At 50.0% G+C, this 27,728-nt stretch overlaps 1 protein-coding gene across 6 annotated transcripts in view; it reads left to right on the top strand.

Moving 5' to 3' along the window:
• Window positions 1-27,728, top strand: part of HDAC4 (histone deacetylase 4) — a 301,426-nt gene that overhangs the window by 114,917 nt on the left and 158,781 nt on the right. For 5 of the 6 annotated variants that reach the window (XM_044380446.3, XM_048213944.2, XM_057306129.1 and 2 more), the window contains one exon: window positions 24,654-24,725. In XM_044380446.3, coding sequence (XP_044236381.2) covers window positions 24,654-24,725 — 72 coding nt within the window. Of the gene's footprint in view, window positions 1-23,212; window positions 24,114-24,653; window positions 24,726-27,728 lie in introns of those variants that run through there. The other variant, XM_044380448.3, reaches the window with a different exon arrangement.

Genomic DNA, 27,728 nt, shown 5'->3' with positions numbered 1-27,728 from the left:
CCCAAGGTTTTTGTAATCCCACCGAAATTCTGTCTCACATCATGGAAATTCAGGACTCCCCCAAGGAGACCCCAGAGCAGGACATTGTCGCTGCTCAGATGCCACGTGCAGCCCCACCAGTGGCGCAGCTGGGCAGGGTTCCCTCTGGGCTGTTTGGTGCCGACCCTGTGGAGGGACTGTGGAGGGACCGGCCAGCAGGCTGTGTCCCTGCGGGGCTCACAGGTGACTCCATGCAACAGCGGGACATTGCCTTTCGAGGGTACCTGCAGACTTGCCTCGAGCCTTTGTGTTTGAAATCTTCAAGGGGAGGGTGCTGTCTTGAGGGGGGTGGGACCTCATGAGGGCATTGTCCCCACAGCATTCTCATGGTGCCCAGAGGTCCCGAATTTGGGCCCCTCTGGACACACCCTTTCTTGGAGTCCTCAGTTGCCATGGGTCGCTGGTGGTAGAGCATGGTGCTGGTTTGGGAGGAGCCCACTGCTCTAATCAGGGCAGTGGGGGAAGGTTCTGGTGCCAGCAGACTTGAGAGTGGCCACTAGCACACTCTGACCCCCTTCTGCCCCGTGGGCTACAGCTGTTGTCTCCGCCTTCTTAGGAAGCCCCTCCGGGTGTTCTCCATGGCCTCCTGTGCTCTCGAAGGAGGGAGAGGTGTGCCTACTTGGCCCCATCCTCTTGCAAGCCTCAGGTTGAGAAAGGAACTGCAGGATCCCCAGTGGACCTGATTTTCCTTGGAGAGGCCGCAGTGATCTGTGATACGGCAGTGATACCCAGCAAGCTAGCAAGGCGTCGGGTTTTGGGAATAGTTGGTGAGTGTTTCGTCCCATCATCTCAGGATGTTCTGCAAGTGGACAGAAATGGGAGTCCCCCAGGACTTCCCTCCTTAGTGGAAGCTAGCAGTCTGTAAGCTTTACTTTGCCTTCATGGAACCTACTCACACTTGGGAGAATGCATCAGGGCTGCCGGCCTCCAAGCGGTGATTCTCGATCGTGTGTCTTCTTCCCATTTCTCGTCTGAAGACCTTCCCCTCTCCCTCCCTGTTCTCATTTCTAGCATATTCTATGGATCCTAATGCCCGCCCAGAAGTGAGTCGAGTTTCTAAAATGAATTCTGAGCTCACTGGTGACTGTTCCAGGTGCACTTTCCTTGCTTTCTGCGTATCCCGCAGGTGGGCTAGCTAACATTGCTCCCACAGTTCCCCTGCCTCCTCCCCCAAGACACATGCACAGGAGTAGAGGACAGAATGTCCACGTGAAGACTTAGTGTGGACCCTGACTCCGTGCCCAGGAGAGGGGGCCAGCCCCCTCAGGCCACTGGCTTCTTGGTAGCTGCTGCTGAGTGTGACCCCTGCCGCCTGAGGCCCCTGCCTCCTGGGCTCAGGGCGAGAGTCCCCAGCCCAGGAAGGACAGACCCAGTAGCACAGCTGCCATCCTGTCTTCCAGGGGAAGGTGAGGCAGGGCAAAAGCCCTGAGGTGAGGGCACATAAGCACGAGGCCTGTCGTGAGACCACCATGGGCAGGGGAGCCATGGTGCTTTGACTGGGCTGGCTGGAGGAGCCTCTTCTGTCCACATGGGATTTCAGACCAGATCCTTCAGGTGCTAGGGAGCCGCTGAAGGCTTTTGTTCCCAAGAACAATCTGCTCTGCCCCGCATTTTCTAGAGGTATTTCTGGCCTTAGTATTGGGATTGTGGGAGGAAGAGCCCTGCGGTTAGTGGACCAGTTCGGGGTGTTCTGTACTATGTTGAAAGATGTTGGAAACTCAGTCCATTTATCGGATACTGACTAGACCCTGTTCCAGATGTTTCATTTGTAATGGCTTGATCGATCCTCACAGCAAGGCTGTGAGGTCCAAGTGTTGTCCTCCCCATTTTATAGTGAAGAAGAGGGGGCACTTAAAGGTTAAAGAACGTGGCTGCGGTAACAGCCACTGGGTGGGGGAGCCTGGTTGCATTTGGTGTCCGGCTTGAGTCCATGCATGGATTCTTGCACGTCTTCTGTTAGGTGGGGTACTGCAGCAAGAGTGTGTGTCCCTGGACACCTGCATCCGGGCCTGGACACGAGGCCTGCCAAGGGACCCATTGCGTGGACCCCGCTGTTGCTGTCTTCCAGCCGAACCTCACTGACTTGCACTTCTCAGCTTCCAGAGGCAGTGCCCTGGGTGGGGTGAGGATGTGTGAGTCCACAGCGTGTTGGGGTGTGGTGGGCACAAGAGACAAGTGCCATGGGTCGGCTCCCTGAGTCTGCAGCTTCCCTCCCGGGTGCCCTTTACTTCAACAGCTGTTCTCTTTCATTGGTCATCAGATGCCCTTGGAGTTCTAAAGGTCAGCCCACTTCTCCACACCTTCCTTCCCTGTGCCCTCTTTCTCACTCAAAGGCTGTATTTCCCACTTGCAGCCTGGAATCTGGGGCGCACACTGTCCCGCCAGCTCTGGGCTGGACTGAAGGTACTGGGGAACCAGACTGAGCATTGATTAAGGTACTCCAGCATGTACCCTGTGCTCCAAAGTCTCTGACCCCTCTGGCCTCCCTGGGCCTCCCTCACTCCCAGAGGAGTGAGCAGTTTGGTTGAGTGCCCTGTACAGAGGATGCTGGATACTCTTGGGACCCCTGTGCTCATGCCAGGGCATGCCAGCTACCAGCAGAGGCTCGGGGTAGATATGTGTGTCGTTTGTGCCCTGATCCACTGGGGACTCTAGGGACATTTACCTTGCCAACGTCTCCCCAATTTGAACTTTGCTCTGCATGATTCTCTAGGCAGCTGTCCGTCCATGCGCATGGCTCAGATGTCTCAGATCCGTGGTCCCTGTTTGGACTGTTCCTTGCCTTCACTGGGGGCTAGCCATATGTAGTACACCGAGGGTAATGGGACTTTGACACAGTGACTGGTAGTGTGGTGCAAATGACAGGTCATATGTGCAGATCACCACCGTTAAAGGCTCAAAAGAATTGATTCCATAAAAGGGAGAAAAGGCATGGGCCTTTCAGAGGGTGAGGGGAGGGCATGCAGGGGCCTATACCCAGAAAGCCGGCCTGGAGCTGGCCTTGTGTGCTGCTGGGCTTTGAAAGTGCAGAGGACAGGAGTGAGGTGCTAGAGGGAAAGAAGGACTTGCTCACAGGCTGGTGAGCAAGAGGTCACACCCATCCATGGCTACTGTAGTCAGCTGAGTGGGTCATGACAACCTTAAAACTGAGTGGAATAGAAATATAAAATTGCATGTAAGAAGGATAAGTTATGGTTCTGTAAAGCTGGAGTTGGGTGATATCTGTGTTGGTATGTGCTGGGCCTCCGCGCGAAAATGTGCATACTGTGGGTCATGGCCCATGGCTTTGAAAGATCACTATGGCTCATACACTGGAGTGTTTTAAATGAGTTCGGAAGAGGGAAGAACGGGATGGGGAGTTGTGGGACCCCTTGGTAAATGTCTGAGCAAGGAGTGAGGAGGCCCAGAAGCAGGCAGGTACCCCATTCACTGGGGTCTTCCACTTCCTTCATCGCATTTCCATGTTTTGTGCATAGAGGGCTTCCACCTCTTCTGTGAGATTTATCGCCAGGCATTTGATTCTTGTTGATGCTGATATAATTGGTATCTATTAGTAATTTTTATTTTGTGTTTGTTGCTGATATTCAGCAATATAACAGAATTTCGTGTATTGGCGTTCGATTGACCTTGCTGAATTCTAGTACTTTCCGGAAATTCTTCTGGGTTTTCTACATGCTGACCACAAACAATGGCACTTTTATTTTTCCTTTCCATTTCTTTTATTTCTTTTTCCTGACTTAGTGTGTTAGCTAGGGGCATGGTGCGGCTTGAATAGTGGGCATTCTTGTCTGGGTCTTGATCTCTGCACCACCATCGACTGAGGCGTCTGCTGTGGGTCTTCTGTTTGTTTGCTTTTGTAAGTGCTCTTTACAGATCAAGGCTTTCTGGTCCCCACTTCCTGCTAGTCCCCCTGCCAGCTCTGCCATGGAAGCTGTGTTGAATTCTGTCAAATGTTTCTTGTGTGTCTGTTGAGATGATCTCAATTTTCTTATTTTGTTAATGTGGTTAATTACAGATATTTTTTTGAATAGCAAACCAACCTTTCAAGTCTCAACTGAAACCATATTGACAAAAATGTAGTATTCTTTCTATATGTTGTTGGATTCAGTTCGTTAATACTTTATGATTGCTGCTATTGTGTTAAAGAATAAGTTTGACCGTTTTTTGTCTTGTAATTATCTTGTCAGTTTTTTAGTATCACAATAATGCTGTCTCGAAAAAAAGTTGAGTGTTTTCTCTTTTTATATTGATGATTTTGTGTAAGACTGGAATTCTCTCTTAGTTCAAAGTCTTGATAGAACTTTGCTGTGAGGTCATCTATATCTGGAGGTGTCTTTGGGGGATGTTTCTTTTTTCTTCTAAATTATAGATTATATTTCTTTTAAAGCTATTGGACTATTTGGGTCTTCTATTTCTTCTGATGTCACTTTTGGTAAATTGTATTTTTCTAGCAATTTTTCTATTTTATCAATACAGTTGACCCCTGAATAACATGAGGGTTTGGGGTGCTGCCCCCTGTGCAGTTGAATATCACATACGTAACTTTTGACTCCCCGGAACTTAACTAAGAACAGCCTACTATTGACCAGAAGCCTTACTGAACGTAAACAGTTGATCAACAATAATTTGTATGTTATATGTATTATAGACTGTATTTTCACAATGAGGTAAGCTACAGTAAAGGAAGTATTTAATAATAGAAAATCATAAGGAGAAAATACATTTATAGCACTGTCTTGTATCGGAAGAAATCTGTATACAAGTGGACCTGTGCAGTTCCAACCAGTATTGTTCAAGGTCATCTCTTTGCCTAAGGAGTCTTATAAAATTCTCCTGTTTGTCCTTTTAATCCCTGCAGGACCTATAGCAGGGTTCCTTTGCCTTGTCACTATTGACATTTGGGGCTAGTCCTGGATTTTGAGGTGCTGGCCTGTGCATTAGGGGATGTTTGGCAGTATCAGTATGCCTGGAATTGACCCAGGGGATGAAGCAGAATTCTCCTTCCCAGATGTGACCATCAGAATCTTTTTTATAATTTTCACAAGAGATCTTTTCCATTTTATTAATCTTTTGAAAGAACCAGCGTTTGGTTTTGTTAATCCTAACTATTTATATCTCTTTGCTCTTTCATGATTTTTGCTCTTTATTATTTCTTTGCTTTCTTTGAGTTTAGTTTGCTGTTCTTTTTCAAACCCTGGAAACAGAGCCCTACTATGTGCCCTTCAGGCCATGTTCCTGCTAGCATGGCTTTAGCTTATCTCGTTCTCTGTCATGAGACAAGGCCCCACGACCTGCTCCTTCTTATCTTGCACTTGTGTTTTCTGAAGAAGTCATCCATTAAATATTGACGTTCAGAATGCATTTTGTCAAAAATGAAATCCCCCTGTATGAATTAGAGGAAGAGAGGAAGAGCATAAGATGAGTAGCAGTGTACCCTAGAAAATTAGTCTGCCTGAAGTGAAACTAATAACTAAGTTAATAATAATTACAAGGGATATTAGAAAGTTTAGCTTGTTATTTACCCAAAGAGTAATTTCTCTGAATAGGTATTTTGGAGTTTTAATGGCAAATTTGTGTGTAAGTAGATATTTATTTTGAGGGACATCTGAAAATATCTAGGTTCTTTCTTCAGAGTCCATTCTGTGAAGACACTTGGTCTGCTGGGTCTGACCAGTGATATATCTGCATTCCATACAAATGGAATGGTAGACTTAGTATTGCTAAGGTTTTGAGGTCAGTTTCCAGTATTCTTTTTTATTTTTTTTTAAGATTTATTTATTTATTAGTTGAGAGAGAGAAAGCAGGGTGGGGAGGTGCAGAGGGAGAGGGAGAGAATCTTAAGCAGACTCCCCACTGAGTATGGAGCCCAACACAGGGCTCGATCTCATGACCCTGACATCATGACCTGAGCCGAAATCAAGAGTTGGACACTTAACTGACTGAGCCACGCCCCTGTTTCCAGTATTTGTGGTTGGGTAGAGATTTAGAAGTTGAATATATTTGAAATTTGAAGGCCCTCAGGTCAATTCTCATATCTCTTTCCCCGTTTGTAATACGATTTATCCGGCCACCCAGCCATCCGGTATCTTTTTTTGTTGTCTTAGGGTCATGGACACAAAAACCAACGAGATTTTTTTCCTTATTAGCAGCCTTCAGTCTTGGGGCAGAGGCACAAAAGTCTTAGTCCAGTGATGTTAGGCCGTCTGTGTTGGCAGGGAGCCTTCTGAATTGCCACTCTCATCTGCGATAGGAGAAGGCCAGGGCGTGGCTTTCTGAGAGGAGCCAGCCTTGGTTCTGGATTGGGTGCTCAAAGGGAAGCCTGATGCCACCCAGTTTTTCCTTTCCAGCATGTGTTGTTCTTTTGAGTATATTTTCTTAGCAAAGGAATTTATAAAAAGCAATCCTAATTTTTTCCTTATTCAAAACTATTAAAAAAGAAAATCCCCCACACAAAGTCAAACCTCTCCAGAAGTAAATTCTAGAATTTGTTCTTGGATTTGTTTTTCTCTTGCCCAAAGAGTGAAGAAGCCCCCCCCCCCCCCCCCCGCCCCGAACCCCACCACGCTTGCTTGCTCTCTGCTGTCTTCCATGAACTTTTTGTGACTGGCTCTCTGGAAATCTGTTTCAAACTCTAAAAAGCAGCTGGAACACACTCGAGCCGCGCAGCACAAACTACAAAGTGATGGCATTGCCTGTGCAAAACAGATGCTGTTTGCATTCAAATAAAAGACAAACATATTTGCATTAATAAAGAGCCTTTGCAAAAGTATTTGCATAAAGTGGTTTATCCTTTTCCAAGAGCTGGTTACTTTTAACTAATTTCTGAGTGTAGCAAAGGATAAGCAATCTTTTGCTGATTATTTTTCACAAAGAGTTGCTTTCGCACAAGTGTAGCTGATTTCAGAGAAGGGCCCTCCACATGCAAATGTGGTGTCAGGTGGAATCCTTCACTGATTGCTGTCAGTCATCTTGGAGATTTTTGTGTCTAAAAGTGGGATTGATGAGCTATTCCCCTGTTCTTGGTGCTACGAAACTTTGCTTCTGCAAAGAATTTTGCAGAGTTACTCAAACTGGGCCATATTTCTGTGCTTGCCTCCGTTTTATAATGAAAAGAAGCCAGACGGTTGGTTGGTGTGTGTGCTTTGGTACTTCTGTGGTGCAGTTTAAAAGACGGCTGCATTTAAGTCTGATTTCACCAATGAGGGCTGTGTCAGAGCGAAGGAGAAGTGATGGTCTATCCAGAAGTAGAGCCCAGAAAGATCATGTCCTTAGTCCTGCATGATTCTTCACACACGAACTACCAATTTGCCCGTGAATTTCCGAGGTGTCCAAGTGAAGGGAGAACCTCGTTTGCTTTCAGGATTTACGCTGTTCTTAAGAGGAAGCCGAGGTGGTGTTTCAGACAGTGATCTAAGCACAGACAGGCACGTGCACACGTGGGTGCACACACGCCTGAAGCAAGTCTGAGGAAACAGCATCACACGTAACGGCAGTAGTCTCCGCAGGCACGCGGAGCTCCATGTTAACCGCGCATTCCGTGCTCCCCCAGTGGTGCACCTCACAGCTGCTCCTGGCCTCTCGCTCTTCAGTTTGGACAGGAGTTTCTTCTTTCTGAAATAAGCCTTTAGTTGTGAAGTCAGCAATGGTTTCTGCGGGCTAAACACTCTCACTTTTTGTCTGTTAGAGAAGTGTCTCTTTCCTCCCTCTTCCTTGAACGACAGTTTAGCTGGGCATGGAACTGTGGGTGACGCATGTCGCACTCAGTGCTTTGAAGATGTTTTATTGTCTTCTGGTAATGTGTGTCGCTGTCAGAAAGTTAGCTCTCAGTCCAGGGGTGGTTTCTTCCGGGGTGATCTGTCTTTTCTGACCCGGGGCTTTTGTGATCTTGGTCAGGTTTGATGGACGTGCGATTTTGTCACAGTGTGTCCTGCTGTAGATTCCCACTTGCTTATCCTACTTTGGATTTAGCATGCTTCTTAAATGGAAGGACTCTTACGTGTCTCTGGGATTCTGGAATAGTCTCATTATCTATTTGACTGTTACCTCCTTTGCATTTTCTCCATTCTTCACTTTAAGAACTCGCGCCAGGTCTATATTGGACGGCTCATTCTTTTATCCATGCCTGTCTTTTCCACTTTTTTGTGCTGCATTCAGATCACTTATGTAGATCTGTCATCCAGCCCATTATTTCTGTCTTTTGCTATGTCTAATCTGCTCTTTTCAATTCTAGAAAATTATTTTTATTCTTTCTAAAAAAACTATTTTCCAGGGTTTCTTTCTTTCATTATATTCTTTCCCTCATTGAATGCCTTATTTAAAAAAAAAAAAAATGCGTGTTTTGTAGGCTTTTCCATATTGTTTTCTCATTTGTAGATATTTTACAGTCGGTTTTCTATCGTGTTGGCTAATTCTGGCAGAGCAGTTTGTTCCCATGCATCATTTGTGATTTTCTGTTTTCACTGTAAACTCCTCTTGTGCAGGAAAGCTTTCCCCTCCTTCCCTGCGTCTCTCTCTTCCTTCTTCTGGTGTCTCATGAGAAACATTTCTCCTTGCTTTCCTGGGGCTCCAGGCTTTTGCAATTCTGGACTAATTTTTTAATCTTAATTTCTAGACCTAGGATTCCAAAGCTGCCCAAGTGCTGTGACTCTGGAGGCCATACCCTCCCTCATGTGTTTGAGGCTCTTGCCAGAGAACTCCCAGCAGCCCTCCTCTGCCTCCCAGGCCGGGTGGGCGGGGTTGTCCAGCCCCACTTTCGTAGTCCTTCCAGAGTTCTGACCTCATGCGGGTCTCAGACCAGCACTCCATCCAGGACAAGCTCATGAACACATCTCCTGCCTGCTCCCAGGCCAGTTCTGCGGACTCTTTGGCCCAGGGATAGGCAGCTGGGTCATGGTGTGTTTGCCAGAGTACCCTTATTTTGTTTTTCCCTCCTGGTAACTGGGGTCTTCTCTTTCTTTTGAGCCCAAGTCTGTATGTGAAATTGGGTTGGGATTCTGTTCTATTCTGTCGTCACCCTTTCGGTATTCTTGTGGTGGGAGATGAGGGGTCCTCATTATAGCAGGGTTCAGGAAGCTAACGTTCTGGTTAACTTTGCATATCGTTCAACTCTATTTTGGACCCTAGTTTTATCTGTGTTTTCCAAACTGTGAAATTGGTTTATGCCACAGGTGTCCCTACTCATTCAGAGCAGCAGCCAAGGAGCACAGACCCAACCTCTGTTTTCCGCTTCCTCTTGTTCTGTAGTCCTTTAAAGTTGGCCCCTTGTTCTTATTGTGTGTGGATATTTAAATGCTGGATCAGTTATAATCAACTGCCCACCTAAGGGTGCTCATTTGATTGATTGATTGATTACCCCCCTCCCCCCCAGTGTTCATTTTGATTACAGATAACCTTCGTGCCCACAGAGTTGGACATAATCTGTCTCTATAGGTGTAAAAACCAAAGAAGTTGGTTAGAGATTAAGGAAGACGGCTTTTTTGTTTTGTTTTGTTTTGGTGTAATTTCTACAAATTTCCTTTGTCCCGTGACCCTTATGCATTGCCACCAACTAAGACAGTGGTACGTGATTTTTCATCTTGAAGTTTGAACCACATAAAACAAATGTGTTCCTAGAACTATTATAACATCTTATGAAATGAAGACACTGAAGATATTCTTCAATTCAACATAATCTATAAAGTAGGTAAACTCTTGGGATGGGAACGTGTATCATGCTCCCGCTTTGCTTACACAGTGCTGGGGGCAGCGGATGGGACGCGTTCCGAGAAGTGCGAGGTGTGGCGGCTTACCTTACCTAGGTGGACCCTCCAGCCGCCTTGGCCAGCGGGCTCCTCATGAGAACACGGGCAAGTGAAAACTGTAGGTTTTCTCGTGGAGAGCAAGCAAGAGTGGACAGGAAGAGTCTGGATAGTAAGAATGTGCACATACACGTGGGAGGAGGGAGAAGAGAAATGACTTTATTTCTACTTTTTTTCTTAACTCGAACGTTACTCAATTTTAAAACACAGAAGATAAGGGAGTATAGTCTAAAAATTGGGATATAATTTCTGTTCATTATTTTTAAGCGAATTTATTTATTTGAGAGAGAAACAGAGCATGAGTTGGTGGGGGAGCAGCAGAGGGAGAGGGAGAAGCCGCGGACTCCTGCTGAGCAGAGAGCCTGACGCAGGACTCAATCCCAGGACCCTGGGCTCATGATCTGAGCCAAAGCAGATGCTAAACCCACTGAGCCACCCAGGCGCCCCATAGTTTCTGTTCTTAGGACGATGACGCTTTCAAAGTTTGGGAAGATTGTTTGAAAAGTCGTGTTTAACTTCCTGGCTGTTTAGAAATAGTGAGCTGCTTTCCAGTGTGGCATGGGGCAGTACCCGCGCTCTGGAGGAAAACAGGAAAGGCGGGTAGTGGGCACAGACCTGTGTGCCCATCCTCGAGACGGACTTCCATAGGACATCAGAGCTCTTGCAGACGAAGCTTCCTTACTGTTCTGTACTTTCTCTTGTGCCTTTTAATTTTCCTGAGTACTGCAGACACCCGGGAAATAACCAGCCTTCTGAGGGCCATGAAGCTCTAGCTTGCACGGGGAGCCCGATCTAACCTCTCAGTCCTGCTAGGTGAAGAGTGTCACTGCACCCATTTTACAGATGCAGACAAGGGGGCGCATACTGGCCAGGTCGTTTTGTGGTCAGGGGCCCGTAGGAGAGGATCCGGGCATTGGTGCCAGGCACCCGGGCTTTGTGAACCTGGGTGCCACCCACCGCAGTCCCAAATCCTCAGTCGTTGTGCAGAAACCACAGGCCGAAAAGTGTAAGGACAAAAATTCACGCCCTGTCACTGAACGTCGAACAGCAAACTGCTGCTTCCGTCGGGAGCTCTATTTTTAGAAGATTAAAATAGAACCCGATACAGTGTAATCACTGTATTTTTAGAAACTAAAGTTTGTGTTGTATGAAAACAGTTATAAAAGGAATAATGATAAGGTTTGGTTAGTCTTGATTTGGGGAAGTTGTGATTTATAGTGTGTCCACATGCGTGTAACAGAAAGGCAGTACTGATCTCTGCAGATTGTAGGCCAGCTTTGCAGAGGGCCCAGGGAAGCCAGCTTCGTTGGAATGAGGGGTGTGCTGTGGTCTTCTTGAGTGAAATAATAGTGACGGAATGATCCTGAGAACAGGCACAGACCTTGAATGACTGCGTGCGGTGGCTGCAGGCAGGCCCGAGTGAGAGTGTGGAACAGGAGGCAACACTGGCCGCCGGGTGGCCTTAGCCACACGCGGTGCCCCCGGGGCTCTGGGAGTCTGCACGGCGACTGACATGCTGACCGCTTGGCATTTGGGTGCTGTGATTTGTGTGTCCCCCTATTATAAAATCACGTTTTAAGAATTTTAGAAGATATGGTGTGTTCTATATTATTAGGTAGTACAAAAATTGGAGAAAATAAAACTTACTGAAATGGCTTAGGTTATTCACAGAAACTACTCCTGGTGAAAGACCTTCTTTCCTTCAGCCCCTCAGCTCCCCAACCTCTCAGCCTCCCAGCTCCCCAGCCACCTAGCCCCCCAGCCTCTCAGCCCTGCAGCCCCTCAGCCCCCCAGCTTCCTAGCCTCCCAGCCCCTTAACCCCTTAGCTCCCCAGCCCCCCAACCCCTTAGCCCCCAGATCCCCACCCCCCCTAACCCCTCACATCCCAGCTCCCCAGCTCCCTGGCTCCCCAGCTCCCCAGCCTCTCATCCCTGCAGCCCCTCAGCCCCCAGCTCTTCAACCTCCCAACTCCACAGCCCCCCAGCTCCCTGGCCTCCCGGCCCCTCAGCTCCGCAGCCCTGCAGCCTCCTAGCCCCTCAGCCCCACAGTCCCCAACCCCCCAGTCCCCCAGCCTGATAGCCCCCCAGCTCCCTGGCTCCACAGCCCCACAACCCTGCAGCCTCCCAGCCCCCAGACCCCCAGTCCCCCAGTTCCCCAGCTCCCCAGCTCCCTGGTCTCCTAGCCCCTCAGCTCCCCAGTCCCAGCAGCCTGGCTCCCCGGCCCCCCCAGTCCCAGCACTGCAGGCCGGCTCACTGCTGGCACTCTGAGTCCCAGGCTCTGGAAGGACCAGGTGCTCATGAGGAGGCCGTGTGCAGACTTAGTGGCTACACTGTAAGTCAGCACAGTGGAGCTGTGGAGGCTGGGGTACGACACCTGCAGACGAAGGCCTTTCCAAGCCCTAGGTGCTGGCCTAGTTCATGAGACAGTCCTCCGTTGTCCTCCTGCTGACACCTCTGGCAGCAGGCCCTGGCACATGCCAGTCCAGTGTCAGGCTACTGAAAATGACCCTTCCCATCCAGGTTGCTGGCAGGTGGGTGGAGTGTGGCCACTTCTGGGAGAAAGGCTGAGATGTCAGGAGAGCCTGATGTAACGTGTCATGGCTGATAGCAGGGGACTTCTGGATGCTTCCACACCACTGGCCTGCAACTTGGAACACTATTCTGATTCTGTACCCACTGTTCCAGCCCCAAGATGAGCTGCCGGAGGGAGGTTTGAGCCCGTGGCAGCCACCAAGCAGCAGCGAGATGAGCTCGAGGAGCCAGGGGTGCGGGGCTGCCCTTGCTGAGCTGCTGGGGAGGCCAGGAGGTGTTTGGGTCGCACTGACAGGAGTTTCTTGTCACCCCAGCGGCTTCCAGTAGGGGGGTCTGGGCTCTCCAGGTGTGGGTCCAAGCTTGGAGATACGGGTACCGAGGGTGAAGGGTGTTAGGACTCGCCCTTCCCACCCCCCGCAGTGCTCCGTCTGGAGCACACTTGGCTCCTGACCGTGTTTGTCAGAGAGATGAATGAAATGAAACCAGGGCATTTGATGTAACCAGAGGCCATCTCTGCATCACAGCGGGAAACATGTAGCAACTGGAAAATGTGACAGGTGCCACCAGCGCCACTGCCATTACCCGAGACACATCCCCTCCTCCCCCCCGGCAGTGGGGCGGCCTCGGTCTGGTCCTGCACACAGGGCTGCACTCAGAGAGACCTTCCACTTGGATCATCGTTCCAGTGAGGACAAACTGAACTGTGGTGGGGGGAAGACATGAACAGCAGTAGGAAGCAGTCAGCTGGAAAGATAAAACCTGTTTTCACCACTTAAATGTACTTTATGCCCTTTCTTTCCTGACCTGAGAGTCCTGCGTGGAGTGAGTATCATTTCATATGAAGCTCCCTCCGTAGAAGAGATTGGCACGTAGTCCAGAAGCCCCACCCAAGATGCTGGGTGTCTGGATGGCTGGAGTTGGGTGGAGAGCAGCATGAGGGTTTATAAGCTGACTACTTGAGCTCCATATGCTAAACTAAAATACAGAGTTGCATCTGAACCGCTGACACAAATCCTGAACGTTTTGGTGCCCCCCTCCCCCCAAAAGTCATAAAGTCACGATCAGAGGTGGTTTAGAGGTTCTGTTTGCTCTTCAGATTGACCAATAGTAGGTCTCAGAATTCACTCCAGGGCAGTCTGTGCTGGGACCTTCCTTCCTAGCAAGGCTTGATCCCACATGTCCTCTTCTCTGTCTCGTTTCTCAGAGAGATGCTTTGTCTTGTCACACCCGCATTAGGTCCACTGAAGTCCTAGTGGATTAACCTGCGAAATATATCTCTGGTCGGACCACGTTTCCCGCTGCGTGCCCACCAGCCTCTCTAGCCCTGGACCTTAGAAACAGCCTCCTGGGCTCTTCCTGCCGCCTCCATGCTCCCTCCTCAGGGCCCCTGGTGCTGCTTACTGTTCTGTGTGGCAGCTGAAATGAGCCTCAAGGACAGAAGTTAGAACTTCAGTCTCCAGGTGACCTTCAGGACCCGTGCCCCCCTGGCCCTGTCTTCTCTCACTTTGCCCCTGGGCACTTGGCTCTTGCTGAACGGAACCTACCCAGCGTTCCACATCAGGGCCTTCGCACTGGCTATTCCTTGCCTCGGGTGCCATAGTTGGCACAGATCCTTCCTGCATATCACTCAGGCGTCACCACATCACAAGGGCCCTCTTTGACCCCTCTATCTAAGAAGTAATCCCCAGTCCCATTCTTCCCACGTGAACTTTGTTTCCAGCAGGATACTGCACGATCTGTTCGTGCCTCTCATTCCTTCTTCACGAGTGGAAGGCTGGGGTACAGGGACTCGGTGTTGTTGAAGGCTGTATCCCCAGCGTCAGGACAGTTGCTCAATACCCAGCTCAGCGCAGCCTGTTCAACGTGTGAACGGGTGGTGGGGCGCCGACGCCATGGCTCGCGTGGCTGAGTGGGGACAGGCGGGACAGCCGAGTTGCCTCCTGTCTTCTTCGGGGTGGGCTTCGTCGTGTCTCCCTCCTGGTCTCTTCATCTCCACAATGGGGACAAATATGTATTTATGCTGTTTCCCCACTGAGCACCGAACCAGGTCACGGGAACGCAGCCTGCCCACCGGTGCCCGCCCTGTAGTGAGTGTGTGGTGTGAGTGCGCCGTGGCTTCTGATCAAGAGTGCAGACGACCGTTAGTGTTGTTGTGTTCCAGCAAGATCTGGCAAGAACAAGAACTGAGAAAAAGGAGATCGACTTTTGAAGAATTGAAGCAAATCCTGCCCCACACAGTGCTGGGGGAGAAAGCCTTCCCCAGGCTGGCGCCTGTCCGTGCGGCACGGGCTCTGCAAGCCTTTGCTGGGTGAGGCCCCCCAGGCCAAACGCCCCCCCAGGCCAGGTGGTCCCTCCAGGGCCTGCTGTGTTGAGCAGTACCGGCATCTGCCGCGTGCTCAGTTGCTTCTGAAATGTTGCATGAAAGGAGGAAGGGCAAAGGACCCTTTTTCTGTGCAAAGAACAAGAGAGGCTTTTAGAAGCCAGTGCGGCTGGGGCAGGGTGAGCAGGGGCCTGGGGCTCCATTTCCCATCTTGCCTGGGTCTCCTGGTTCCTCAGTAGCTGCAAAGCCCGGCCACACGGTTCACGTGCCTGAGTGGACTTTCTCCAGATGGCCATTTTTGGTTTATTGTTAGGAGCTCGTGAGTCATTTCTTGTGAGCGGCTTATGAATATGTCCCTATTTCCCAGCTTCCTGTCACATAGCCACAAACACCTTTCAGCGAATTCTTAATGCCCGGCAGCGTGCAAAGTGCTCTGGGAGGATGGCTTATCCACCCAGTGGTTTTAGCTGCTGACTCACAGTTTCAGGAGACGCTTTTGCCCCAGTCGAATGCCTTGACATGGGCTGGGATGTCGTCCCACGTATACATGGGACTGCGCGTTCGCATCACAGAAGGGCAGGTGAAGTGCCCCGTTCTTTACGCATGTTATTTTATTTACTTCTTGTATTGTTGTACAGATGGGGAAACTGAGTCCGAGTTTAAATAACATGATTACTGAGGAGGCTGTACAAGGGGTGGAAGCCGGGCCTGACTCTGAATGCCACGGGGCCACGTGACCTGCAGGACCCAGCCTCCTGTTAGTGCAGAAAATAGGACACCTGCAGAAAAACACCTGCAGTGGGCTTAACTAGAAAAAGTTTGCCTCTGGGCTTCCACACACGTGCAGTTGGAGAAAGTGTGCTTATCTGCAGGCAGAGAGCGAGGCTGGCGTTCAGTCTCTGCCAATAACCCCGTTACTTTGTATCCTTACTAATTTAATTAGTACGGAACCCCATCTAGAAAACTCGTCCATGAGTCATCGGGATGCTCGCGGCTTCGCCGTGTTCCTTTGCTGTGCTCCCCGTGACTTCTGTCTGTTATTTCTTGTACAGACTCTGGGAAAGCTGCACATCTTACATGCGAGGTTACTTCCCCCTACGCCTCCAGCACTCTTCAAAACAGCTTTGGAATGACTCACCAATTACGTCCTCCCCACAGGGCAGATGGACATCCTCGCAGGAGCCAAGACGGATCTGTTTTCAAAGGCGGGCGAGGACATCTTCTCCTGATTTCCTAAATCACTTCTTGCCGCTCAAGCGGGGCCGGGCCGCGGGGCGGGGAGCGGCGGAGAGCTGTCTGGCAGGCCGCTGCCTTCGGGGGGTCGGGAGTGGCCAGACCAGTCCCCGGAGGGCCGCCCGAGACTCGCTGCAAACGGCCCTCCAGGAAGCGTGGCCCGCGCCCAGAGGGGAGAGCCGGGCCCGGTCTGGCCTCGCGGACCGCAGCGGCCCGGACCCTGCGGCCACAGAGCTGCCCTCCCACACTCACACCCCATCCCGCTCTGTCCCTTGCTCCGTCAGTGTTGTCCGGTGCTGGGCTTAGCGGGCCCCGTGGGGATGCGGGCATGGGACAGACCCCACTGCTGTCAGCGGCTCCTGTCGGGGCGTGAGCGTGCTGCCTTCATTCCCTTCTAACCCCTGCGGCCTGCGGTCAGAGCTCGTGGCGCGCTCTTTCCAATTACCAGCGTTTTCTGGCTGTGTGCACCCTGTCCCCAGTGGGCTGGCGAGGCGCTGTTTCCACTTGTGAATTTTCCCAAAGGAAACTCCTGAGTAGCAGGCTGTGACTCTTCCTCTGTGGTCCGTCCCGTTTGCGCCGCGTCAGCCTTTCCGCGAGCTGTCCGAGCGCCCGGGCCGGAGCCGGGGGGACTTTTGGTCCCGTCTGCCCTGACTCAGCGCTAGCTGTCAGGTCGCCGGGCTGGGCGTGTAGAGAAGCAGAGCATGACTCCCAGGGAGGCCATGGCCTTTGCCATGCGGGCCCCACTTGTGGAGCTGGCGAGGGTGCTCCCGATGAGGGTGTGCGCTCCGGGCCCCGGGACCTGCATTCGGCATCCTGTCGGGCGCCCCATCTCAGATGCCCACGACCCGTGTGTTGAGTTGTGTGTGAGCAAGGAGGGGTTGCTTGCTCTTGTTTGCACAGCTCAGGGTTGGTAATAACTGAAAATTGTCAGGAATTTTAGCGAGAAAGCTGGTTAGGTGATGGCCTAGCAAGAGTTAAGCAAGGGCAAATGCTATTAAATATAAAGTGAGGGCTTATTTTTACTCTTGGCATCTCTTGAAAATACCATGAAAAATTTCACACGCAGATGAAAAAAGAGAGCTTAATGTGTGCAGGGAGCCCCCATGCCCATCTCTAACCTTAAGAACCCTGTGCTTTTAGACCATACCCACCTTATCGGCCCCCTCTCCAACCCTCATTTTCTGGAGAATTTAAAACAAATCCTGGATGCCACAGCCTTTTCCCATAAATACTACAGCATGTATTTCTAACAGATAGAATCCCATTATCGCACTCAACAAAATGGAGAACTGCTGAACATCACGTCATGGTTTAGGGTTTACCGGTGGTCTCAGAAAACGTCTTTTCACAGTAGTTTGTTCAGATCCTGATGCTGGGATTGACGATGTGTCTAGAATAGAACCCGTGACCACTTGGCCCCTGGGATAAGCTGGTCACTGTCCTGGGCGTCTTCTCATTCCACACCTGACTGGTCTTAGCCTCCTGGTGTCTTTTCAAGACGTTCCTTTCAGCTCCTATTTCCTATAAACTGGGAGCTGGAGCTAGTTTTGCTTTTTACGTGAAGGAGAAGAATACTTCATAGATTAGTCTTGACGTTTTAAAAGTCTGCCCGATCTTCCTGAAGGAAGAGATACTGCTAAGGAGAAAAACTGTATCTTCTATCTTCATTGGTTTCTGATAAATACACGTAAACTAATGTTGGACATGCCTTAGGAATCCACAGCATTTAACCCATTAAAGTTTAATTCACATTAAAGGCAGATACAAGCTTTATTGCAGACCTTCGGTAGTTTTCAGTACGGTGCCTGGTGAGGGAAAGAAGCACTTGGTGAACCTGGCTGCTGCAGGCTGTCAGCAGGACTCACCGGGGACTGCCTGTTGGTCGCCCTGAGTTTGTGGGACATCTGAGTGGAGCCGGCTGTCCTGGACACGGGCACTGCTGGATGTGGTCTGTGGAGGGCGGGCAGGCGGTGCCCAGAGGAGGGCAGGTCACTCAGCAAAGGAGGAGGGAGGCTGGTGGGCCAAGTTCTCCTGGGGTGGAGGTCGGAGGCCACACTGGGCTGGTTCAGGTCAGGGGGAGGGCCGATGGGGAGTTTGAGTATTCTGCTGCCCTGATGCATCATTTCCGCCTCTGAGGCAGGACATTTCGGTGTAGTGAGCCCCCCTTTATAATTGGAATGAACAAGGGGGTCCAGTGTCCAGTGTGGTAATCGTGCAGCTCGTCCAGGTTGGCTGCAGGGAGCTGCTGGCTTCACGTAGACATTGTAGGAGGGCACGTTGGCCACTGAATCCAGACCCCAGTGATCCCACCCTGACTTACACAGCATGTGAGGGCTGGTGCCTAGTCCTGCACCCTGCCACGTGCCCCGGGAGATGGGGAGGGGGCAGTGTTCAGGGGCTCGAGCCTCTCCCGTGTTTTGTGCAGACACCCGCTGTGTGCTGTTGGCCAGAAGCTGTCTTCCTCGCTGCCAGGCCTCCGCGCAGACCGGGCTTTCCTTCCATCTTCACTCAGGCAGAGACAAGCCATCTTTCACTGGGCAGGAGACCCTCCTAATTTATGGTCCCTCATACAAAGGCTTACGTATTTCTTCAAAGCTTTTTTCCTGCATTGAGTTTCATACCAACCCACCTGCCCCACACACACGCACACGCACGCGTGCACACACACACATGCACGCACACCCCCCCCCAACACAAATGTCCCTCCTGCAGGGATGTGGCTTTTCTCATTAAGTTAATTTTTCTGGAAACCCAGGCTTCTCTTGATCGGCATCAGTCCCTGGGCCTGCGTTCGGTGCCCTCATCCTGGGACAAGCCACCTCTACCCCACGGCACCAGTCTGTCCTGGAGTGCACGTGCTTCCCGGTTCCAGAGGGCAGGAAGGGCACCAGATGCCTCCTCGGGCTGCGGTCCTCATTCAGAACACAGCGTGTCGCGGCTGCTCCAGCTCAAGGCTGCCTGCCTTGGCAGAATGCCCAGCGCGCGCCCAGGAAGCAGAGCCGCCTCGCCCCCAGGACCCCCTGCTCGCGGCAGCGCACACAGGAGCATAGCGGCTCCAGTGGCAGAGCGAAAGCCAGAACACAGACCGGAGCTCGGGCATTTTTGAGGGAAGAACCTTTTCCTTGGCATACGTTTTAGCATGTTCCCTCTTAGATTTGAGTTCACACCGGATTAGATGATGGGAAGGGGGACGGGGGAAAGGAAAGGAATACTGTCATTCTCACTGCTAGAAAATCTGCTGACTGCTCACCAGGCCCAGGGTAGCCCCTAAGACACAGAATTAATTCTCAGCACATCTCCAGGGTGGGCCTGTGGCTATTCCTGCCTCAGAGATGTGCCCCGAGTTTGAGAAATGAGATGAGGAGCATGGGGTCAGGCCTTGGGTGCAGGCGGAATGGGCTTTGAGCCCAGCTGGTGGCACCCGCAGCGGCCCTGGTACGGCCTGCCCCCGCCCTGTGCACCTTGCCCCTGCCTTCTCCGTGGGAACCCAGAGGCCGGGCTGCCTTTCCTGTCTGCTGTTCCATGCTGCGTCCCTGGGAGCGTGTTCCTCACCCTCATCCTGGGAAGTGGATGCAGAAGGGCAGCCGATACCATTGTCGGCAGCGTGGGCTACAGAGAGTGGCTTTATTGCAGAGAATGTTGTGTAGACAGGGATCCAAACAGGCACTTTACAGTGAGGAGGCCTGACAGATGCGCGCTGGCCAGGCGACCGACGCCAACGACCCCGGAGATGTGTCCTGTTGGTAGTGTGTGATGTCCCATGATGGGACACAGCCCCAGTCCAGTCATGGTTCTAACACCCAACAAGTCCCAGCTGAGGGACGTTCAGCAGAGTACCTGACCTGCACTCCCCCACGTTGTCACCATCATTAAAAACAAGGGCAGTCGCCGGAGCCTGAGGAGATGTGACCCCTTGGGGTCATGTGGGATCCTGGGTGGGGGGCTGGACAGAAGGGAAAGCCCGGGAACCCAGAATACATGGGGGGCTTCCGTTAATCAGAGCTCAGACACGCCATCCTCGTGGAAGGTGTCCATCGTGGGGGAAGCAGGTATGTGAGAACACTGTGCTATTTTTAATTTTTCTGTAAATCCACAACTGTTCTAAAATAAAAAGTTTTTATGAAAAAATAAAAATGGATAGGAAGATTGGCTGGAATGAACACTTGGCATTGTTACTGCTGCCAGAGGCCTCGGACTGCACGACCGAGTGTCTGAAAACCAGCTGTGCCTGAAGACGAGGGGCCACTTTCTAGGAGCTGGGAGGTGACACGGTGCACCCCCCCCAGCCCCGTGGCACTTTCCCACCTACACCAGACAAGCCCCCCCCCCCAAGCGCAGTTCAGGATATAATTTATCATGTTCTCTTACCTTCGTGTGAGTTTCCTGGCATTCATACTTGTGTCGCCGATAGCCCTTGGTTTGGGAGGTTTGCGTGCACACGTGGGGAAAGGCGAGGAGGAGGAAGGGGTGAGATCAGAAACAGCATGGGTGTTTCTCAGTATCTCTATGCAGATGCAGCATCAGTCCCAGCCAACAGGATAAGGCAAGAAAAAGAAATAAAAGGAAAACCAAACTGTCACTGTCATAGGCACATGATCCTGCAGGTGGAAAATCCACTTCAGGTGAAGGATTAGAATGAATGAGTTTGCGCAATGCTGGGATACAAAACCCACATGCAATGGTTTAAATTTACAGTACCGTGTAGAATATGTTACTTAAAATACCAAACATGTAGGAATAAATCTAAAGGTTTTTAATACCTCTGCACTCAGAATTCTAAAAGATCTTGGACAGAAATGAAGTGAACTGATATTCCATGTTCGTGGATTAGAGGGTGTATTATTGCTAAGATTCCGTTCTCCCAACTCAAGGTACCTGTATGGTCCCGTACAGAGTTAGTTAGTCCCCTGCCCTTCCCTCCCATTCCTCCCTTCCCCACCTTCCCCTGCCCTCCCGTCCCCTCCTCCTTACCCTCCAGTCCTCTTTTCTTTTCTCTTTTCTTTTCTCGTCTCTTCTTTCTTTTCTTTTCTTTTCCTTTCTTTTCTTTTCTTTTCTTTCTTTTCTTTTCTTTTCTTTTCTTTTCTTTTCTTTTCTTTTCTTTTCTTTTGTCTTTCTGTCTTTTGGAAGACAAGCTGATTCTAGAATTTATGTGGTAAAGGACCCACATCACCCAAGATGGTTCTGAAGAAGAAAACGGGGACTCTTGCCTTGCTGGATATGAAGAGATTTTGTAAAATTACAGCAGTTAGACAGTATGATTATTGGCACAGGTGTGAACAAATTGGCCACAGGACAGAGATTTGATGTCTGACAGAACTCGTGTGCTGGCCAGCAGTGAAAGTAAGAGGTCTTAATAATGTTGATCAGACGTTTGGCTGTCCTCATTGAAAAAAACCAAAGACCCCCACCTCACACCATGTACAAGAGTCAAGAGTAGAGAGTTGAGAGACACGTGAAGGGGAGGCCCCAGGACCTGCAGGTGAGCCTCCAGGTAGTAAAGACTTTCTTCAGCCTGACACAAGAGAGAAGCGTGAGCTATGAAAAGACTGACGGATGTGACCGTCAGGAAAGGCAGTCTCCGAGATGGTGTCTGTCACATGTAACTTCCAGAGAATCCACGGTCAGAATTTGTGAAGAATTCCCCTGAATCAGGAAAAAGACAAGCCATTTTTTTTTTTTTAAAAAGGGCCCAAGACTTTAATTCAAAACATCCAGGAAGTACGTGGGGGAGATGCTCAGTGTCATAGGCCCTCGGGGAAGGGCAGATGTCACCTTAATGAGACACTCTGGGTCCCCACCAGGTAGGACAGTAGTGTGTAAGGTGGGGACAGGAGGCTCTCCCAATTCTGTATGTAAGTCTTCCCCTCCTCACCTCTCCTTTCCTGTCCCTTCTCTCCGTTGCGTGCCTCCTCTCTCGTCTCCCCTCCCCTTCTCCTGCCCTCCCCTCCTCTTTCTTCCTCCTCCTCCTCCTTCTCCCCCTGCCCTCCCTTCCCCTTTACTGCCCTCCCCTCCCTTCTCCCCTCCCTGCCCCCACTCCTGCCCTCATCTCTCCTCCCCATCTCATTAGGTAACCTGTGTGTGGATTTTTCATGTAATATCTTTATTGGTGCAAGAAACATACAGTTTTGTATTAAATGTGCAGATCCTCTTTAATTATATACATCAGGGAAGGGGTTGAAGCTTTTTATTCGGCAACTTTTTGGTGTTTTGTGTTACAGATGATGTGGCAGTTGTCACAGAAATTGCTCCACATTGTGCAAGCGTGGGCTGGCCGAGCTCTTTGGGGTGGGGCAGTGGGGGGCTCCCCTGTCCTGGGGTGGCAGCCACGCAGGGTTCCACGGTGTGCCTCATGACCTGTCCCTGTGGCGGGCGGCCCGGGTTCTCCTGGCTCGTGTCCCTGGAGCCTGCTTGACCTTCTCCGTGGGTTCCGTGGAAGACTCGGTGAGCTCAGGGGGAGAAGAAAGAAGTGGAAATGCATTGTAGCCATCGGCCGTGCCCCCTCCACTCTTCAGGCCACAGCACTTCCCGCCTCAGCCCACGAATGTGCCCTCATCAGACAGCGGCAGTTTCTGGTGGTCTGCGAGCGCATACCTGTGATTGATGTCTCGCTGGCCATTCAGTGGGCTGTACCCCAGGTCCAGAATTTCTGTGGAGGAGCGACTCAGCGAAGCCATACCTTGATTTAAAACACGTGGGCGATACTTTTGGATACGCTAATCACCACATATCTTTTAACTCCTACTCTGAATTGATTGCGCTGAGATCTGATGTACTTCCCACCTCAGTGTGAATTACGATGCATCATTTATGTATTTGGCTTTGGAGTAATTAGACCTTTGGGGCTTGGGGCAGACATAAACAGCTCAATCCCAACCTCGAGGAGAGGTCTTCGTATAAGCTAGGATGCTGGCCTGGTGCTGCCGCTGACTCCTCCTGGAATTCGGAGTCTCCTCAGGACCCCTTGCCGGCTTCTTGGTTTCCAAACTGTTTCTCGTTCTGGAGGCTGCGCTCCCCTGAACCTAGTTGCAGAGCCCCGAGTGGGACGGTTTTCCGAGCCCCCTGCTCCTGACCTTGCCCACTGGAAGACTGCAGCTAGATTAGGGTTTTCAGAGGGGCCTTCTGATGTCTGAAAGTATTTACAGTGGGATTCCTTTTAAAAAATATATACTTCTAACAATTTTGTATTTTTGAAAATGAAACTTTATTTATAGATAAAATGAATTTCACTTATTTATTTTCAGGAATAAAGGTTCCAAAGTGCTTTTCCATTACTGTCTCAAGGCCTCTCTCTGAATGGCAGTGAAGGCGCTCATGTGGCATAGCGTTAGGCCTACAGGTCAGCCCCTGGGCTGTCAGGGGTGGTCCTGGTCCGTGGGAGAAGCCCTCGTGCACGCAGTTGGAGTGAATGTTTGGGCCTAGTGTTTGCTTCTAAGGTATGACCCGGCCGGCCGGTCCTCCTCTCTCAGGGAGCCTGGACTGTCTTAGCCCCAGAGGCGTCTGGTGACTGCTAATAACTGTTGGGGTACATTGCTGGTTTGGGGAGAGGAGTCTCAGATGCCCCGTGGTGGATTCTCCCAGTTGTGTGGGGCGGCGGGCCCCTGAGAAGACCTCCCATGCCTTTCCCTCACTTCCTTGGGGGTCTTCCGGTCTCAAGAGCTCATGTTTGGATCTCCTCGGGGTGGTTGTTTTTGTCCTTGGATTGTGAACATTTTCAGAGACACACAGGGCACGTTGTGTAACACTACACGTGAAGGGGGTGCAAGGGGTTACCCATTCTGGGTGAAAAGCGAGGTTCTGGTTCAGTCGGTAGATCAGATGTTATTTGCTTTGCGGTGATTTGAAAGTCTGCCTTGGGAGCTCGTGGCCGCTCTGCGAAACCAGCGCTTTCTCCTTAAATCAGTCACGAGAGTGACCGCCACGTCAGCGTCCTCATGACGCGCCTGTCACTGCAGTTCGGTTTACACCACTTGTCAGGAGCTAATTTTAAACCAAAAGTGTGATTCCTGGAAGTTTTGCCAGAGTTTTCTTTCTTTTCTATCTGCGAGAATATGGAAAATCTCAGGCTAAAAGCAGCCTGCTCTGGGTTTAGGTGGTGGCCGGGTTCCAGCTCCATCTTTGCACTCAGCCTGGAGAGAGAGAAACAGGGCCCGAATCCAGGCGAAAAGTGGATTTAAAGAAATGATTCTTTACATTGTGAGTACCTGGCCAAGTATTTTTCTGAGAGCATGTTTGGGTGTCTTCGTTTCCTGGAGCGCCCCCCCAGGCACCCCCATAGCTGTTTTCGGCTGGGCCTCCCAGGGCTGTGTTTCTGTTAACACCCCAGGCCGTTTGTCAGCATCTGGGAAGAGGAGGAGTGGCTCTTGTGTTTTGACCATCTTACTGCTCGTGGTCTCTGCAGAAAAGCCATTCTGACAAACACAAGTAGGTATGACGTGGCTGCCAAACAGAAGTGACCCTGAACGGCCAAGCCGGATGGACGGCCGTAGGCCTGCAATTGCTGTTCGCCATGTTTCACTTGGGGACTATTTTGGTGGTTCTGCAAGGGGTTTTTCATTTTCTGATTCAGCAAAGAAAAATAAAGTGTGATGGAATCAAACCTGTTCTCCTTTAAAAGTAAGAAGGACACGTGCATTTGCATTGTTTGCGAGGAATCTCCTTGCAGACTCTGAGTGTGAAGGATTTTCGTGGAAATGAGAGCTGTTTCTGAAGCCCAATGCTTTCTCTGTCCTCCAGATGGACTTTCTGGCCGAGACCAGCCCGTGGAGCTGCTGACCCCTGCCCGCGTGAACCACATGCCCAGCACGGGTAAGTCAGCACGCCTGGCCTGGGGGTGCTCGGGCTCACCCGAAGGGCTGTTTGGAGGCCCCAGCGCACTGAGGGGTCTGGAGGGAACAGGTGGGCCACCAGATCGTCTGACTCCCGTGCCCTTCTCCTGGGTGAAATAGGCTGTCTGTCGTGGAAGCAAATCGGGCGTTGGCTTGATGCCACTTAAGACGCAGAGAATTGGGGATCTTCTCTGTCTTGAGTTGCGGAAGGTGTGTTCTTCCCAAAGATGTCAACTGCTCGTTTGAGACGTAACCCCAAGACCTGATCCATAGGGGCATCTGTGGGCAAGAGCTCTGAGCTTGAGCTGGGGCCAGATGTTCCCTGCCTGGCGTGGTCTGGCTGCTGGCAGCCGCAGGGCAGCGGGCCACAGGGCAGCGGGCAGGTCACACCTTCCCCTCCGCCCAGGCTTCTCATGGCCGACGCCTGTCAGTGACCTTGTCTCCCAGGCACCTTTTACTTTTATTTTATTAGCGAAAGAACATTAGCCATGATTATGTCTTTCATTCCATAGGTGATCTTTCTAAATATCATGCCTTTTTTTTTTTCTTTAAGATTTTATATATTTGACAGAGAGAGACACAGCGAGAGAGGGAACACAAGCAGGGGGAGCGGGAGAGGGAGACACAGGCTTCCCGCTGAGCAGGGAGCCCGATGCAGGGCTCAATCCGAGGACCCTGGGATCATGACCTGAGCCGAAGGCAGACGCTTAACGACTGAGCCACCCAGGTGCCCCTAAATATCATGGTTTTTTTTTTTTTTTTTTTAAATGATTTTTTATTATATTATGTTAGTCACCATACAGTACATCCCCGGTTTCCGATGTAAGGCTCGATGATTCATTAGTTGTGTATAACACCCAGTGCACCATGCAATACGTGCCCTCCTTACTACCCATCACCGGTCTATCCCATTCCCCCACCCCCCTGCCCTCTGAGGCCCTCAGTTTGTTTCTCATAGTCCATAGTCTCTCATGTTTCATTCCCCCTTCTGATTACCCCCCCTTTCTTTATCCCTTTCTTCCCCTACTGATCTTCCTAGTTCTTATGTTCCATAGATGAGAGAAATCATATGATAGTTGTCATTCTCTGCTTAACTTATTGCACTTCGCATTATCTCCTCCAGTGCCGTCCATGTTGTAGCAAATGTTGAGAACTCGTTCTTTCTGATGGCTGAGTAATATTCCATTGTATATATGGACCACAACTTCTTAATCCAGTCGTCTGTTGAAGGGCATCTCGGCTCCTTCCACAATTTAGCTATTGTGGACATTGCTGCTATGAACATTGGGGTTCATATGGCCCTTCTCTTCACTACGTCTGTATCTTTTGGGTAAACACCCAGTAGTGCAATTGCTGGATCATAGGGTAGCTCAATTTTTAACTTTTTAAAGGACCTCCACACTGTTTTCCAGAGTGGCTGTACCAACTTGCATTCCCACCAACAATGTAGGAGGGATCCCCTTTCTCCACATCCTCTCCAACAATTGTTGTCTCTTGCCTTGTCTATTTTTGCCATTCTAACTGGCGTAAGGTGGTATCTCAGTGTGGTTTTTGATTTGAATTTGCTTGATGGCTAATGATTTTGAACATTTTTTCATGTGTCTGTTAGCCATTTGTATGTCTTCATTGGAAAAGTGTCTGTTCATATCTTCTGCCCATTTTTTGATTTGTTTATTTGTTTCTCGTGTATTGAGTTTGAGAAGTTCTTTGTAGATCTTGGATACCAGTCCTTTATCTGTAGTGTCATTTGCAAATATATTCTCCCATTCCGTGGGCTGCCTCTTAGTTTTTCTGACTGTTTCCTTGGCTGTGCAGAAACTTTTAATCTTGATGAAGTCCCATAAATTCATTTTATCTTTTGTTTCTCTTGCCTTTGGAGATGTGTCATGAAAAAGGTTGCTTTGGCCGATGTCGTAGAGGTTGCTGCCTATGTTCTCCTCTAGAATTTTGATGGATTCCTGTCTCACATCGAGGTCTTTTATCCATTTGGAGTTTATTTTTGTGTATGGTGTGAGATAGTGGTCAAGTTTCATTCTTTTGCATGTAGCTGTTCAATTTTCCCAGCACCATTTATTGAAGAGACTTTTTCCCATCGGATGTTTTTTCCTGCTTTATCAAAGATTAGTTGCCCAAAGAGCCGAGGGTCCATTTCTGGGCTCTCTATTCTGTTCCATTGGTCTATGTGTCTGTTTTTGTGCCAGTACCATGCTGTCTTTGTGATCACAGCTTTGTAGTACAGCTCGAAATCCGGCATTGTGATGCCCCCAGCTTTGTTTTTCCTTTTCAACAGTTCCTTGGAGATTCGGGGCCTTTTCTGTTTCCATACAAATTTAAGGACTATTTGTTCCACTTCTTTGAAAAATATCCTCAGTATTTTGATCGGGATAGCATTGAAAGTGTAGATTGCTCTGGGTAGCATGGACATTTTAACTATGTTAATTTTCCGATCCATGAGCATTATGGAATATCTTTCCATCTTTTTATGTCTTCCTCAATGTCTTTCAAGAGTGATTTATAGTTTCTAGAATATAGGTCCTTTACGTCTCTGGTTAAGTTAATTCCAAGGTAACGTATGGTTTTTGGTGCTATTGTAAATGGGATGGATTCCCTAATTTCTCTTTCTTCGGTCTCGTTATTCTTGTATAGAAATGCAACTGATTTCTGAGCATTGATTTTGTATCCCGCCACGTTACTGAATTGCTCTATAACTTCTAATAGTTTGGGAGTGGCTTCTTTTGGGTTTTCCATATAGAGTATCATGTCATCTGCGAAGAGAGACATTTTGACTTCTTCTTTGCCGATTTGGATACCTTTGATCCCTTTTTGTTGTCTGATTGCTGTTGCAAGGACTTCTAGTACTATGTTGAATAATAGTGGCGAGAGTGGGCATCCTTGTCGAGTTCCTGATCTTAAGGGAAAGGCTTCCAGCTTTTCCCCATTGAGAATAATATTTGCAGTAGGCTTTTCATAGATGGCTTTTATG

This window comes from Ursus arctos, unplaced genomic scaffold, assembly GCF_023065955.2.
Source record: "Ursus arctos isolate Adak ecotype North America unplaced genomic scaffold, UrsArc2.0 scaffold_1, whole genome shotgun sequence".
Lineage (NCBI taxonomy): Eukaryota > Metazoa > Chordata > Mammalia > Carnivora > Ursidae > Ursus > Ursus arctos.
This window is presented reverse-complemented; position numbering and strand designations above follow the sequence as displayed.